At 37.9% G+C, this 14,291-nt stretch overlaps 1 protein-coding gene across 1 annotated transcript in view; it reads left to right on the forward strand.

Annotated features, from left to right (window-relative positions):
* The window catches only part of LRP2 (LDL receptor related protein 2), a 161,947-nt gene that overhangs the window by 39,873 nt on the left and 107,783 nt on the right, over nucleotides 1-14,291 (forward strand). The window contains 14 exon segments of the mRNA XM_032224888.1: nucleotides 1,652-1,708; nucleotides 1,711-1,731; nucleotides 1,734-1,778; nucleotides 4,874-4,936; nucleotides 4,939-5,042; nucleotides 6,708-6,843; nucleotides 6,846-6,883; nucleotides 6,885-6,931; nucleotides 8,526-8,569; nucleotides 8,572-8,731; nucleotides 9,873-10,032; nucleotides 10,034-10,076; nucleotides 11,997-12,137; nucleotides 13,754-13,957. Of these exon segments, the coding sequence (XP_032080779.1) occupies nucleotides 1,652-1,708; nucleotides 1,711-1,731; nucleotides 1,734-1,778; nucleotides 4,874-4,936; nucleotides 4,939-5,042; nucleotides 6,708-6,843; nucleotides 6,846-6,883; nucleotides 6,885-6,931; nucleotides 8,526-8,569; nucleotides 8,572-8,731; nucleotides 9,873-10,032; nucleotides 10,034-10,076; nucleotides 11,997-12,137; nucleotides 13,754-13,957 (1,263 nt within the window).

Here is a 14,291-nt window from a genome sequence, read left to right on the forward strand (position 1 = left end):
TAAATCTGTGTATCTTCTGACCTGCAGGTGCATGAATTCTCTTGCCTGTAAGACATTTTCTTTACACAGAACACCAGATTGTAAAGACAAAGGCTGTCATTTAGGCTTATGCCTGAAATATTGATTTACTTGATAACTGGGTATATATGCAGAAGAAGATTTAATACCTTCTGAACGGCTCCAGGCCCAGTCATTGCTAAGAATTAGACCTTTATTGTTGGCCCATTTTTTGTGCTGCCTTATCAGACAATATCTGGAAAGCCATATACCTTAGAGTAATCCAGTTTCAGCCCTTTTTTTAAGTGGAGAAGATTAAGCTTTTAATTCTAAAAGGGAGCTAAATTAGTGCTACTAATCTGATGCCTATTGATGCTCATAAATCTCACAGCATGATGGGAGAATGAAGCTTTCTGGGTTCATTCAGTTGATCTGTTCTATTTGTTGATAAATTATTCTCCTGATTATTAGAAAGACTTGTATAAATAAAAATATTAGATTGAATTGAATTGAATTTATTAGATTTATAGGCCGCCCAATCCCAGAGGATGGTTTCCTTCAGATAAGTTAAATGTTAATGAGTCTATTGGCTTAATTTTCTTTTAAGATTTTGTTAAAACTACTCCACAACTCCTACTTACCGTATTTTTCAGAGTATAAGACGCACTGAAGTAGAAGATGCACCAAGGTTTTGAAGAGGCAAATTTTTTAAAAAAGTTTTTACACTCTGCAAACCTCCCAAAAACGGCCCATTTTTTTGCAAAAACGGGCCTGTTTTTCCCCCAAAAGGGCATGAATAGCCTTTAGGAGGCTTGTAGAGCACTCCTGGGGGTGGGCAAAAATGAGCCATTGTTCACGAAAACAGGCCTATTTTTTGTCAAAAAGGGCATAGATAGTCTTTAGGAGGCTTATAGAGTAAATAAGCCCCCAAGGGCCGGTTTTTGCTCATTTCTGCCCTCCCCAGCCCCTAGAAGCACTCTGAAAGCCTCCTAAAAGCTATGTACAGCCATTTTGGTGAAGGGGTAGGGTTTCAGGAGGAAAAAAAAATGCTGTATTCAGTGTATAAGACTCACCCAGATTTTCAGCCTCTTTTTTGAGGGAAAAGGGTGTCTTATACTCTGAAAAATACAGTAATTTTCTGATTTAGCATAAAAAAGCTGAATCAAATAACAACACATTTGATGTTCCTACTCCAATTTATTAATTCTCTCCTAAGGAACTGAATATATTTGTAAAAAATTATCACTTTAAGAAGTAATGTTCAGAGGTTAGGTGATTTTTAGACATCGAAATTAATGATACATGGGAGATTTTCCAACATGCCTTTGTTGTCGTTGACATAAAAACATGAGAGACGGTGGTTTAATGAGATCTCAGAATTGATCAGGGATTTCAATCAGGAAAATAATATGAGGAATAAGAGATTAAACATGGATCACAACCAATTTTCCATATCAGCTATTAATTTCTACAAAACAAAGAAGAGACCACTGATTGCAAACTTTTTGTCATTTTGGCTGTAAGAACTACTTTAAAGGAACAGCGGATCTGACATTTTCATTTTAGGAGAAGGGAAAACTGTGTTTGTTGTGGATAGCATTCTGCAAATAGAAGGAAAAAAACGTACACTTCCTGAATGTTAATTCTGTTACAGACTTTGATGACTGCAAAATGTGGGGCATTTGTGACCAAGAATGTGAAGATCGTGATGGTCCCATCACTGTCGATGTGCCGAAGGTATGTCCTGGAGCACCACCGTCATTGCCGAGCCAATACCTCATGTGAGTCAATATCTCTGAAATCTGATTCCCTCCCTCCTCCTTGATGAAATAATATTGCCTTACTTTCTTTCAGGTATTTGAAAGAAAAGCCAATTATAGGCCTGTCCTTGAGAATAATGCTGGTTGCTTTAAATATCACAGTCCCTTCCAACACAATATTGCCACTAGCTCTCCCCTCTATTTATTGTTCTTTTCACTTCTTCATTGGGAGAGGGGAAGGTGGCAGTGCAGGTGACATTTGAAGCCCATTCTTGTTTTATCCATGGATGAATGGATGGGATCAGTGGTGGATTCCTACCGGTTTGGACCGGTTCAGCTGAATGGGTAGTGGTTTGGTGCCTGGGTCACTGGAACTGGCAGAGACGGTGGCCTGCCATGCCTCCGAACCAGTTCTCCGGGTGGAACCATAGGCGGCACCATCTTGTTTTCATTTCTGCACATGCGCAGAACAATTTTTATTACACTGCACATCAAGTACACGTGTGTGCACAGTGCGCTCACAAGCAAACCAGCAGTAGTGTCTGCCAGAAACCACCCCTGGATGGGATGGGATGCTTTGCAAAGTTATTTGCATGAAGAGAGCACATCCCCTTGAAGGGATAAAGTAGCTGCATCTTTGGGGAGGCTTATTCAGTTGTATTCTGTTCCTTAAAGCAACTGAGTGAGCTTTCCTGAGGACTCATCTATTTAATATCTGTTGAGAAGATTGGGGGGGGGGATTTGGTCATTCTGTTTTTTTAAGAAACTTTCTTTTCACATATTTTGTACGGTAATTATTCTTGTAATTATTTTCTATAGTTACAATGTTCTAGTAATTAAAGATAATATATATGCAATTGAAACAAGGTTGCATTATGTGTTGTAAAGTTGTATGTACTATAATTGCAATATTTATACATAGATGTATCTGTATCTACATCTTAATATGCTTTCCTAAAAGAGTAATTAACAATATTTCCTTGTTAGGGATTAAGATCCATATATCTTGGATATTATAGAGATCCATATATCTTGGAATAGACCAGGAGTCTCAAAACTGATGGTCCCTCCAGGTTATTCAGTTCTGCATTCTCCTTAGACCCATACACAGCAGAAGAGCAATAGTTTGAAGGAGGCGGGGACTTGCAAATCTGAGCCAGGTGCTATAGATTTTGTCTTAGGGATCAAAAAAGTGAATCCAAAGGACAAACATCAAAGTGTCAGAAAACTGTCACAGTTTTCAATATGCTTGAACCAGCACCCAGCACCGCTGCTATTGCTTTAGGGCAGGGGTGTCAAACTCAAAGCCCGTGGTGGTGCTTAAATCTGGCTCGTGGGGCTGCCCTGGAAATAGTAAAGGTCTGCCCACAGTGCCTCCATCAGCAAAAACAGAGCTCGGGAGGGCTGCATGTGCCCCTCCCAGGCTCCGTTTTCGCAGGCAGAGGGCTGCAGGAGGATTCCCCCAGCCCCACCTCGGTTACCACATGTGCTCCATGACATGAGTGACATCAAGCTGGGCCACACCTACCCTAGCCATACTCACCCATCTATGCCCGTTCGGCTTCTGGGAGTCAAACACAACCCTGATGGGCCCTCAATGAAATTGAGTTTGACACCCCTGCTTTAGGGTGAAAAGCATAGTCCTGATGTGGCAGGCTGAGGAGAGGCTGCAGGCCTAGGCCCATGCTGAACCACCATCGTTGCCTAGAAGGAATAAAGCCTACCAAGATTCACAAGCAGTTGCCCTGCTTTGGGCAAAATCATTCCCTTGCTTTGTGTATGTGGCCCCAAATTTGGCAGCACCTTCCTCTTCCCTCCTTCTTGTCCTGCTCAGTCACTCCAATTGTAACTCTAGATCTCTAAAGACACACTTCAGTTTTCTTATCAACAAATTGTTTGGGTTGTTTTTTGGCAGAGCAAGAGGACACCGTTATCTCTTTCCTCCTTCTGCCAAATAGCAAAGACACCAAAATAATTTGTTGGCAAGAAATCATTGCAATCTTCAGCCCCGATATAAGAGAGCACATTATTAGAGGTCTGAACTATGATAAGAGGATTTGAAAGAGGAAAAAATACTGGGTTAATTTGGAACCCAAATCTGAAGTTTAGACTCAATCTTAAACTTGATTTAAAATCCCAAAATGTCCTTGTTTTCCCATTAATGTAATGGGAAAACACAATTTTTTCTATTTTCTATTATAATTACCTGAATGTGAGCTACATTTGCAATAATTATTGTCTCTTATGAGAGGGTGACGTTTGCTACATTGAAAGCAAAGCATTATTATCCTCCCCTTTAAAAAGAATTGCCAATTTTATTTATATTTCTTGTCAAAATTGGGAATAATTTCCCAGGATGTTGCTTTTTCTGAGAGGAAAAAATCTAGTTAACTTTCTAGTGATTTGTATTATTTTTCAAAAGCAACCAAACCAAGTGTTGTTTTGGTTAATCATAGGCACCAATAGTTAATTATTGAAAAGGGAAATAGTAAAAAAATGGCCATTTTAAAAATGTGTTCTTCCTTTGCTTCTTTTTTATTCATAGAGATTTTCTATATCAAAGTATGAAAAAGCTTCAGTTCTGCAAAGCTTAGACCAAGGAATTATTCTTCAGATGACACTTGTGATTGTTGAGTCCCCTGGATAAGTGGGCACAAAATGTTTTGTCTCAAACCTTTTCAACTTCAACAATTGTTCTCTTCTAAGTGTGAAATTGTTGTTTTGACCAGATCTTGTTCCTCAGTATTTTAGAAATTGTGTTAAGCTTGAAAAAAGGTGTTTAGGAACGGTTCCATTTAGAAATACTCCATTTCAAGCACCAACACTTACAAAATTGTTACTCCTGCCTGCATGAATGTTAAAAACAATGAACACAGCGGTAGTAAATTGAATCAACCACTTACCTAATCTTCATACATATCTATTGCCTCTAATTGCAACATTTTGGTGGCTAGTGATTACATCTGATGGCTGGGGACAGAAAAGGTATAAAAGTAAACAAAATGATTTTTTTTGCATTGCTTAGATTTATATTGCGGTGTGCATCTTCAGTTTAAGTTGGGAATGCATATCCTTTTGAAAAATAAACATTAGAGCAATGTCATTCATGTTTTCAGCTGGAGCTGCCTCTATCATTTTTTCCAACGGTCGTGATTTATTAATTGGGGACATTCATGGAAGAAGTTTCGAACTCTGGTACAATCCCAGAATCGTGGAGTGGCTGTTGGTGTGGACTTTCATTTTCAGCTGCGTAGGATATTTTGGACTGATACTGTGCAAGATAAGGTAAGTTGAAATGTACAAATAGCTTTCTTGGAAGCAAAGGCATTCAAGAATGGTATGTGTTTGATAACTTTTCATTTCTCTGAACAGATGCAGAGCCCTTCTTTGTTTCCAAACAAAAATGAACTTTGAGATGGTTCTGTTGATAATTCCGACATTTCTTTTACATGTAATATACGAACAAAGCGTGCATTATGCTATGGCATAATCTTGAGCAGGTCTTAATATGATTGGAAAGAGAGCCCAAAAATCTAATTAAGAGAAATAGAACATTCTTTCAGAACTCTGCTGCAATTGCTTGAAACCTGATCACTTAAAGTGTAGAAGTACTGTGTTTCTGGGAAGATAGACATAAGATATTTCTCAAATATATTAATATAATTGAGCTTTGGGCAACAAATATGACAATTTATCATGCTGCAGGCCAATATTTTTTATGTTATTGCTTTTTTTTCATTGCCTTGCTTTTTACTGGAATAGTAACAAATAATATAAAATATAAATTTTGGTTTAATGATGTTTGGTAGTTTTAAAGCATGTGATGTGGATATAGACTAAAGAATTGAAAGGTTTTCCTTCTCCCCCGCCCCCAAGTGCATTGAAAGGCATGTTAACATCGTGTTCTTAAAAAAGCACAGTATGGGGAGGTGAAAGGAATATTCTCCTAGCATAGATTTTTTCCCCTGAGTTTTCCTTGGTTCCTTGAATTATATCAGGGCTTAGTGACCTAATTTTATTCTTCTGCTTACTGCGGCATGTAATGGATTTAGATTTAGATCGATATTTAGTTCAGTTAATCCATAAAATAGCTTGCTTGTAATTGCTATACAGGAACCAGAGCATAGATATACTATAACTAGGTTGTGCTTCATACCAAACTTGAAATCGTCTTAGCTTTGCTTTGCATATTTTCCCTTACTTTTAGTTTGCAGTTCAGCATACGATGTAAATGCAGCTTGTTGGATAAATCTATGTGCATGAATTATAGAGGACAACTCAGATTACTAGTTAGAAGGGGGAAAAAACTACTCTTAAACAATGGTTAAGAATGGAATTTATGATCAGTGCCCATGCAGATGTAACAAGTTGACAGAGGTGAAGTCACATTGAAGAGATTTGAAATACAGGCGGTCCTCGACTTAGGACCACAACTGAGCCCAGAATTTACATTGCTAAATGAAAAATTTATTAAGTGAGTTTTGATCCACTTTACAACTTTTCTTCCACATTTGTTAAGTGAATTACTGCAGTTGTTACGTTAGTAACCTGCTTCTTAAGTCAATCTGGCTTCCCCATTGACTGTGCTTGTCAGAAGGTCGCAAAAGGGGATCATATGACTGCAATGGTCGTAAATGTGAACCAGTTGCCAAGCATCTGCATTTTGATCACGTGACCATGGGGATGGTGCAGAGGTCATAACTGTGAAAAACGGTCACAAGTCACTTTTTCAGTGCTGTTGTAACTTTGAACAGTCACTAAATGAACTGTTGTAAATCGTGGACTACCTGAAATTGGGGACTTAATACTTCATGGATCAGCGTTTTCACAATTCCTCTTATAATAAATGCATGCAGGATTTATTTTGTTTGGAAATTGTGCTAATATGAAAGTGGCCCTGAAAACATAACCGCATCCTAAGTCCTAAAGCGCCATTCCTTTCTTTTTCAGGTTTTTTCTGTCAACCTTGATGGCTCAGATATCTATGAAGTTTTAAATATTTCAGTTGACACACCAGAAAACCTTGCAGTAGACTGGATTAACAACAAGCTGTATATAGTGGAGACCAGCGTCAACCGAATCGATTTGGTAATTTGGATGGAACCAATCGGGTAACTTTGATTGCCAGAAAGTTTGGGCAACCCTAGAGGAATAGCTGTTGATCCTACTGTTGGGTAAGGGATAACACTGATTAAAAGATACTACCTCCTTTGAAAAATGTTGGCTTGCTGTTTTTCAAATGCATCATCAATTGCTCAATAAATATTACTAGGTGTTGGAAGAGTAGGAGTTTGGCGTGCTTTACTTCCTTCTCCTTCCCTAGAAATTCTCTTCTGGTCCTTATTTCATATTTCTTTTTTTTAAAAAAATCTGGATATTATGCAGAAAAGAGCAAGGAAAAGTTGCAATTCAGCTGCGTGTCTCTGATGAGAATGATAGAGAAATGCTGAACATTAGCAATAGCACTTAGACTTATATACCGCTTCACAATGCCTTTACAACCCTCTCTAAGGGGTTTACAGAGTCAGCGTATTGCCCCCAACAATCTGGGTCCTCATTTACCCACCTCGGAAGGATGGAAGGCTGAGTCAACCTTCAGCCTGTTCAGATTCAAACTGCCAAATTTCAGGCAGCCGGCAGTCAGCAGAAGTAGCCTGCAGTACTGCACTCTAACCATTGTGCCACCGAGGCTCATATGTTACAGGTGCAGTATCTGGTGAAGATAGGCATCTTTTATTTCTTAATTCAAAAGTTCTTTTCAGCAAAGTCAAAGCTAAACTGTATTTTACAAAGAATGGATCATAAATTATGATTTATGGGTCACAGTGACACCTGCTTAGCTAAAAATAATTTGTATGTAGTATCCTTAAATCAAAAAGGAAATCCATTTAATTGTAGGTGTTGGGAGGAGGGGAAATGGATACCTGACTCAATAATTGTCTGTTTTCTGCAAAATAAAAAAAGAAATGGGATCTTTCATATTCCTTGAACTGGATGTAGAGATAATTAGTTTCATATAAAATATGATCTGGAATATAGTTTGAAATCTCTGTAATTTCTTTTTTGAGATCTCTCCAGTTTGCTCTTTGTAACAGACCACTGGTGACTTGTTATCTGCTTGGAGCATTATATCTTTCGTTCATCTTCTTCAGTACTGATACTTGAATTTGGGATATTTTTTTTATTAAACCTGGGAATTTAAGAAGTGTTTTCTAGCACCTTCTTTTTGCTTCTAGGTGTTATATTATCTGGTTTTCTATTTACTATTATTTTATTGATTTGCGTGTCTCACAGAGAACTTTTAGTATAACCAACAGTATAATATATGTAGAATATAGCTCAGTGAAATGTGAAGTGATCTGAAGCATATGGAGCCTCATTGTGGCTACCTCAGCATAAAACTGCATGATAATGGCTGCAATTCTGTATATCCACTAGTAAGATTCACAAGTGTGGCTGCCAATTGGGTGGTACTTTCTGCACCTACTGTAATGGATTTTTATGCATGAAAATGTAATGCCACAATAAGTGTTTTGGTCCTTAAAGTGCCACAGAATTCTTCAGCTAGATTCCCACTTGATGCTAAATAGTGATTTGTTTCAGCATAACAAATTATATAACCACAGCTGGCTGATTCACGCTAAGCCCAATCCAGACAAACTATATTTCTGCTTACTGCTTTGTGTAAGCCAGGTCTTTGTATCATTTATCTAAAAGATTGAAGGGATCCTAAAAGGGTTTTTCTTCTCTTTTCTCTTTCTTTTACAGTTATTTGTTTTTCTCAGATTGGGATAGTCTTTCAGGTGATCCTAAGTAGAAAGAGCCTTTATGGATGGAACAAATCGTCTGGACTTGGTTAAAACAAAGTTGGGATGGCCAGCTGGGATAACTCTGGATATTGTATCAAAGAGACTCTACTGGGTAGACAGCCGATATGATTATATTGAAACGGTGACCTATGATGGGCTGGAAAGGTAGGAGAAGATCTTAATAAGATGCAAAGAGAGTCATTTACTTTTACTTCTTACATTTTTTAGAAATAAATGAGCTGCATCAGACTAAAAAAAAATAGTCTGTCGTGATCCAAAGGTGTTTTTTTTTCAAGAGGCAACTGGACTTCTTTGTTTTTCTTTGAAGACTTTTCGCTTCTCATCTGAGAAGCGTCTTCAGTATCTTCAAAGAAAACCCAGAAAGTCCAGTTGCCTCTTAAAAAAGTATCTTTGGGACAACCATGAATGACTGAGAAGCTCCATAGACATTTCGCTACTCTGTCATGAATTGCTTCCTTTAAATGCCGTTAAGACTGCATGGGATTGAGATATTAATTCCTATCCTTCAGTCTCTGAATTGATCAGAAATTATCTAATTAATGGGAAGGCAGCAAGGACTCCTTGTTGCATGCACTAATCTCTGAGTGCCAACAAAGAAGAAGAAGGATGTCTTTTCTATGCTGATCCTAAATGGATAGCAGCAGCAAAGAACATATTTATTGTGTACAAAGATTTGCATACTATTGATAAGAAAGGAGGATTCCTGGACCTTAATACTGTCCCTGCCCTAATAGGCAAACACAGGAAGGACTCCCTGTGTGTAGGTATTGTTTCTTACATTGCATCATACTCAGTGCAATTTTTTTGGGGATTGTAGCAAAAAATCTTTAAGCCTTTTATTGCTATCTTTGTTTCCTTTTTAATCAGCACTTTCCAAGGCCATTTCTGGTCTTTACAGAAAGAATGCAAATAGAATTGCCTTTCCATAAGATAAAATAACTTATATTGCACGAAGGGCAACTTTCTTCAAGAAAACCAATATAAGATTTCTTTTGTTGATGTTTTTGGTTTTCCTCCTTTTTAAAACGGAGCTGTGTGTTAAACCACCACATTTCCCCTATGAACGTTTGTTTTCTTGCATCTTTGGTAACATGATTCAAATATTTTGTATTCATTATTGATTTTTCTTCTTGGTTGGATGATGACGTATCCTTGGTTTATCATTTCCTAGGTTACTGCTATGACCTTTGTGTAGCCTTTTTCATAGGAGTAAAACATGATGAAATATTTGTAGCCTGTAAGCTATTTCTTTTCAGTATTTCTAAAAAGAATATACCTTTAACAGGAAAACTGTTGCTCATGGAGGCTCATTGATTCCACATCCCTACGGAATAAGTCTTTTTGAACATTCGGTGTATTTTACTGATTGGACCAAAATGGCAGTGATGAAAGCCAATAGGTTTGCAGATTCTAACCCACAAGTGATTTTTCAGTCTTCTTTGCGTCCCCTACGGAGTAACAATTTATCACGCTTTCCGACAGCCACATGGTAAGTCAAATGATATAGGGTTGCCAAAAGATATTTTACACTGTTCTTATTTTGGGTCAACTGTTAGAAAGCACAGCAAAGATAACTGTGCGGTCAATGTACCAGTGGGGCCAGAAGAGAAAATGTCAACGTTTTTCTGTTTTTTTTTTCCTTCTCTGTTGTGTTCTCCCTCTTCTCTTCCTCTCTCCTTGATTCATGCCCAGCAAATAGCTCTAACTAATGGTCTAAGTAGATCCCTGCCTAGGGTTTAGCCCAAGGTCAGGGATATCTCGAAGCTGCAGGTAGTCCATCCCTGCCCAGTGTAAATTCATTTACTTCTATTGATTTATTCTCATTGAAAACAATGAGACTTCAATTACTGAATAGGCTAATTTGCAGTTAGGCTTCAGCTCACGTGAAGCACAATTATTCTGATGAAACTACATTCCAAATAGAAATGGTTCATTGGGAAAAATTGCAATTTTCTTCCGTACATGTCAACATATATTTCAAGGATTGACTGATGTTACAAAAAAAGTCCTCTTATGCTGAGCACAAGGATTTCTTTAAGGATGGCCAGCACTATCAATTGAAAGAGAGAGACAGAATGCTTAGAATTGGATTCCTATTAACTCAGTTGCCAAAGCAGTGAATAAGCAACAGCAGACTATGGATCAATTCCCAGTCAGTACAGTCGCAATCCCAGCACCTCTGCAATATACCAGGCTGTATTTACAATGGAATGAGTATATATAACTATACTTGGATTGGTATGTATGGTTTTATTGGGAACTGCAGATACAAAATACATTTTAACAGACTTTCAAACGTAACTTATACCATTCTTGGTCTATACACCAACTCCTAATTTAGCAACCAAGTTCAATTCCAGTGATCGGATCATTTAGGGGAATAATTGCTAAATGCAGACATAACTAAGAGGCAGAGTGATATCTATAAAGATCATCTCATTCAGATAGCAATAGCAATAGCACTTAGACTTATATACTGCTTCGCAGTGCTTTACAGCCAGCCCTCTTTAAGTGGTCTACAGAGTCAGCCTCTTGCCCCCAACAATTTGGGTCCTCATTTTACTGACCTCGGAAGGATGGAAGGCTAAGTCGACCTTGAGCTGGTGAGATTCGAACTGCCAAATCAGCAGAAGTAGCCTGCAGTACTGCACTCTAACCACTGTGCCACCACGGCTCTTTGGGATGGCAAAGGGTTTTCTAGAGAAAGCTGAATGCTGGAGAATGACCCCTTAAGAAACTTTAAATAAGGCATGCATAATAGGCAAATGTGGACATAATTATTTGAGTATGTCTGAAACGCTGGAAAAATATAGATATTTTTTCCTTGAGATGAGTCACTTTATTTGTATATAACAGAAATAGACAGCTTGTGGGCCCCTGCCTGTGGACCATCCATTTTGCAGCCTCTCCCTGAAACAGAGTTTAAAATCTGTGGTTTATCTTTCGGCCTCTGTGGTAAACCTAAAGAAATGAAGTTGTAGCCATACATATTGCAATGCAAGTGGAATGTATATGTGTCTGCTGACTGGTTTTTCATCTTCCCCAATCAAGTATCTTTAAGGCAAATGGGACAAAGTTCCCATCACTTCCAGTTAGTTAGGCTATATCTGACGAAAGTTATAATGTAACAATCTGGAGGGCATCATACAACACAAAAGCCCACACAAAGGATGAGATAATGGCATAAAGTCATTCTTCACCCAAGGTTTTGATGTAAATGTACACATGGGTCAGAAAAGGAATTTTTAATGACCATTGATGACCATTGTATATGCAAATGGCCAGTGACTAAAGTAGTTTCTAATTGAGAAGTGGGTGCATACATGAGAAATGTCAGCAAAATTAAGAAAAACTTCACGTACACCTGATGCTGTGCGTGGAAACTTATATAAAATATATTGTCTTCCAGTAAGAAATCCTTGCGGTGTTAATAATGGTGGATGTGAACAGATTTGTGTTCTCAGTCACAGAACTGACAATGATGGTCTAGGCTACCGCTGCAAATGCATGTTGGGCTTTGATTTGCACGCTGATGGACGACGCTGCATTGGTAGGTACTGCCGGGACACATATTGCATAGAATCTCTACGGATAATCATATCAACTGCTTTTCTCCCTGGTTTTTGAAGAGTGTTCTGTTGTCAGATGGTGATGAATTTGTCTAAAACTTTAGAATCTTCAAACTAATGCCATGTGAATGCTCACATGCTTCCTCAAATACCATTTTGCTTTCAAATTTGAAAGATGTGTATCCTTAATACTTGCCTCATTCATATCCTAATATCTCAGAAAGGCTAAGAAGGAGATAATAAAACCGGAGTGATCTTTAGATTCTAAAATTCCCAAATTCTTGGGATTTAATCTAATAAAGTTAGTCGATTGATTTCAGAGGTACTTCAACGAGTAGCTGAGTCAATATGTAGTAGCTAAGATTTCATAACTGGACTGTAGCCCTTATTTTTCATCAAATTTATTTACCACCTTTCTTCCATTATGGAATAAATTAGAATAAGAGTTGGAAGCGACCTTGGAGGTCTTCTAGTCCAACCCCCTGCCTAGGCAGGAAACCCTACACCACTTCAGACAAATGGTTGTCCAATCTCTTCTAAAAAACTTCCAGGGTTGGAGGCAAGTTGTTCCACTGATTAATTGTTCTAACTGTCAGGAAATTTCTCCTTAGTTCTAAGTTGCTTCTCTCCTTGATTAGTTTCCATTCATTGTTTCTTGTCCTACCCTCAGGTATTTTGGAGAATAGCTTCACTCCCTCTTATTTTGTGGCAACCCTGAGATATTGGAACACTGCTATCATGTCATCCCTAGTCCTTATTTTCATTAAACTTGGAAGTTTTAGTAAAGGTTATACAATGAAACCTTCGGTCACAACCCTAAACCCTTCCAGAACTTCGGTCACAACCTGATTTGGTCATGACCTGAAGCAAGACTGACTGTGCATGCACATTAAAAAAATGGTGCAGAAGAGGAAATCGCCGCAGCAGGGGAAATCGCTGTGGCATTTGTTTGATCACCACCCAAGGATGTGTTTGCAACTAGTGGGAAACATTTAGCAGATTTTTTTGGTCGGCACCTGATTTCGTCATGGTCAGAAGCGTTCGTGACCTGAGGTTCTACTATATAAACAAGCATTTTGCAAGTTTCACCATTATCAGGAAAAAGGACTGCTCCTTGTTGAATCCAGAAAGACTAGGATTTTTTTAAAAAACAAAGCAAAACCTTAAAGCTCTCCATACTAATATAATTTTGTTCTAAATGAGAATCAATTCAGTTAGTGAAATTCCTATTAACTCATCGCTTCCACCTCTAATATAAATCCTCGGCCACTCTTGCCTCGTAGGATTTGAATTTGATCTTGGGGCCAAAGAACCTGGTAAACACACAAGTATCAGTGACCAGATACTGAAATAATTTGCTGCATTACCTGTCTTCAGTCTTCTCTATGTACTTAGTTATTATTGCCCTCTTCTTTCATTTTTAAATGATTTTCTCTTCCAACATGGTGCTTTTACACTAAGAGTTGCTTTTTGTATTTTTATAATTTTCCTGTAATTTACATTTTTTAAGACGGTTAAAAAAACTATTTTAAGGTTGTTGTGATCTTATAAAGATTTTATAATAAAGATTTTAATTTAATTTTTATTTTTTTCACAGCTGTGCAGCAATTTCTGCTCTTCTCCTCCCAGTTCTCTGTGCGTGGAATTCCATTCAATCTTTCCACTCAGGAAGATGTAATAATTCCTGTATCAGGAAGTTCTTCTTATTTTGTGGGAATTGACTTCTGGGCCCAAGAAGACACTATATTTTATTCAGACACCACTAAAGATATAATATATAAACAAAAAATTGAGCGGACAGGTAATATTTCCTTCCCTTGAACAGAAACAGAGTTAATAATGATGTCATTATATCTCACAACGGTTTGAAAGTCCATTTCTCTATTAAATCCATGGTTTGGCTGATCTTGTTTAATAAGGGTTTTGCAGAACTGATTATGTTTGCACATCATACTATGTCATGTCTTGTCTTATGGACTTATTGAGGTCCACACACGTCACTAAGATGTTAGCCAGGATTTACAATTTGTAGTGGCTGATTCTATACATTATGCTAAACCAGAATTAAGCAGAACGTGTGCGACTGGCATATTCTGTGAATCAGTGTGTGCAAAGTTCCATGAAGGAATAACGTT

Source organism: Thamnophis elegans, chromosome 1, assembly GCF_009769535.1.
Source record: "Thamnophis elegans isolate rThaEle1 chromosome 1, rThaEle1.pri, whole genome shotgun sequence".
Taxonomy (NCBI): Eukaryota; Metazoa; Chordata; class Lepidosauria; order Squamata; family Colubridae; genus Thamnophis; species Thamnophis elegans.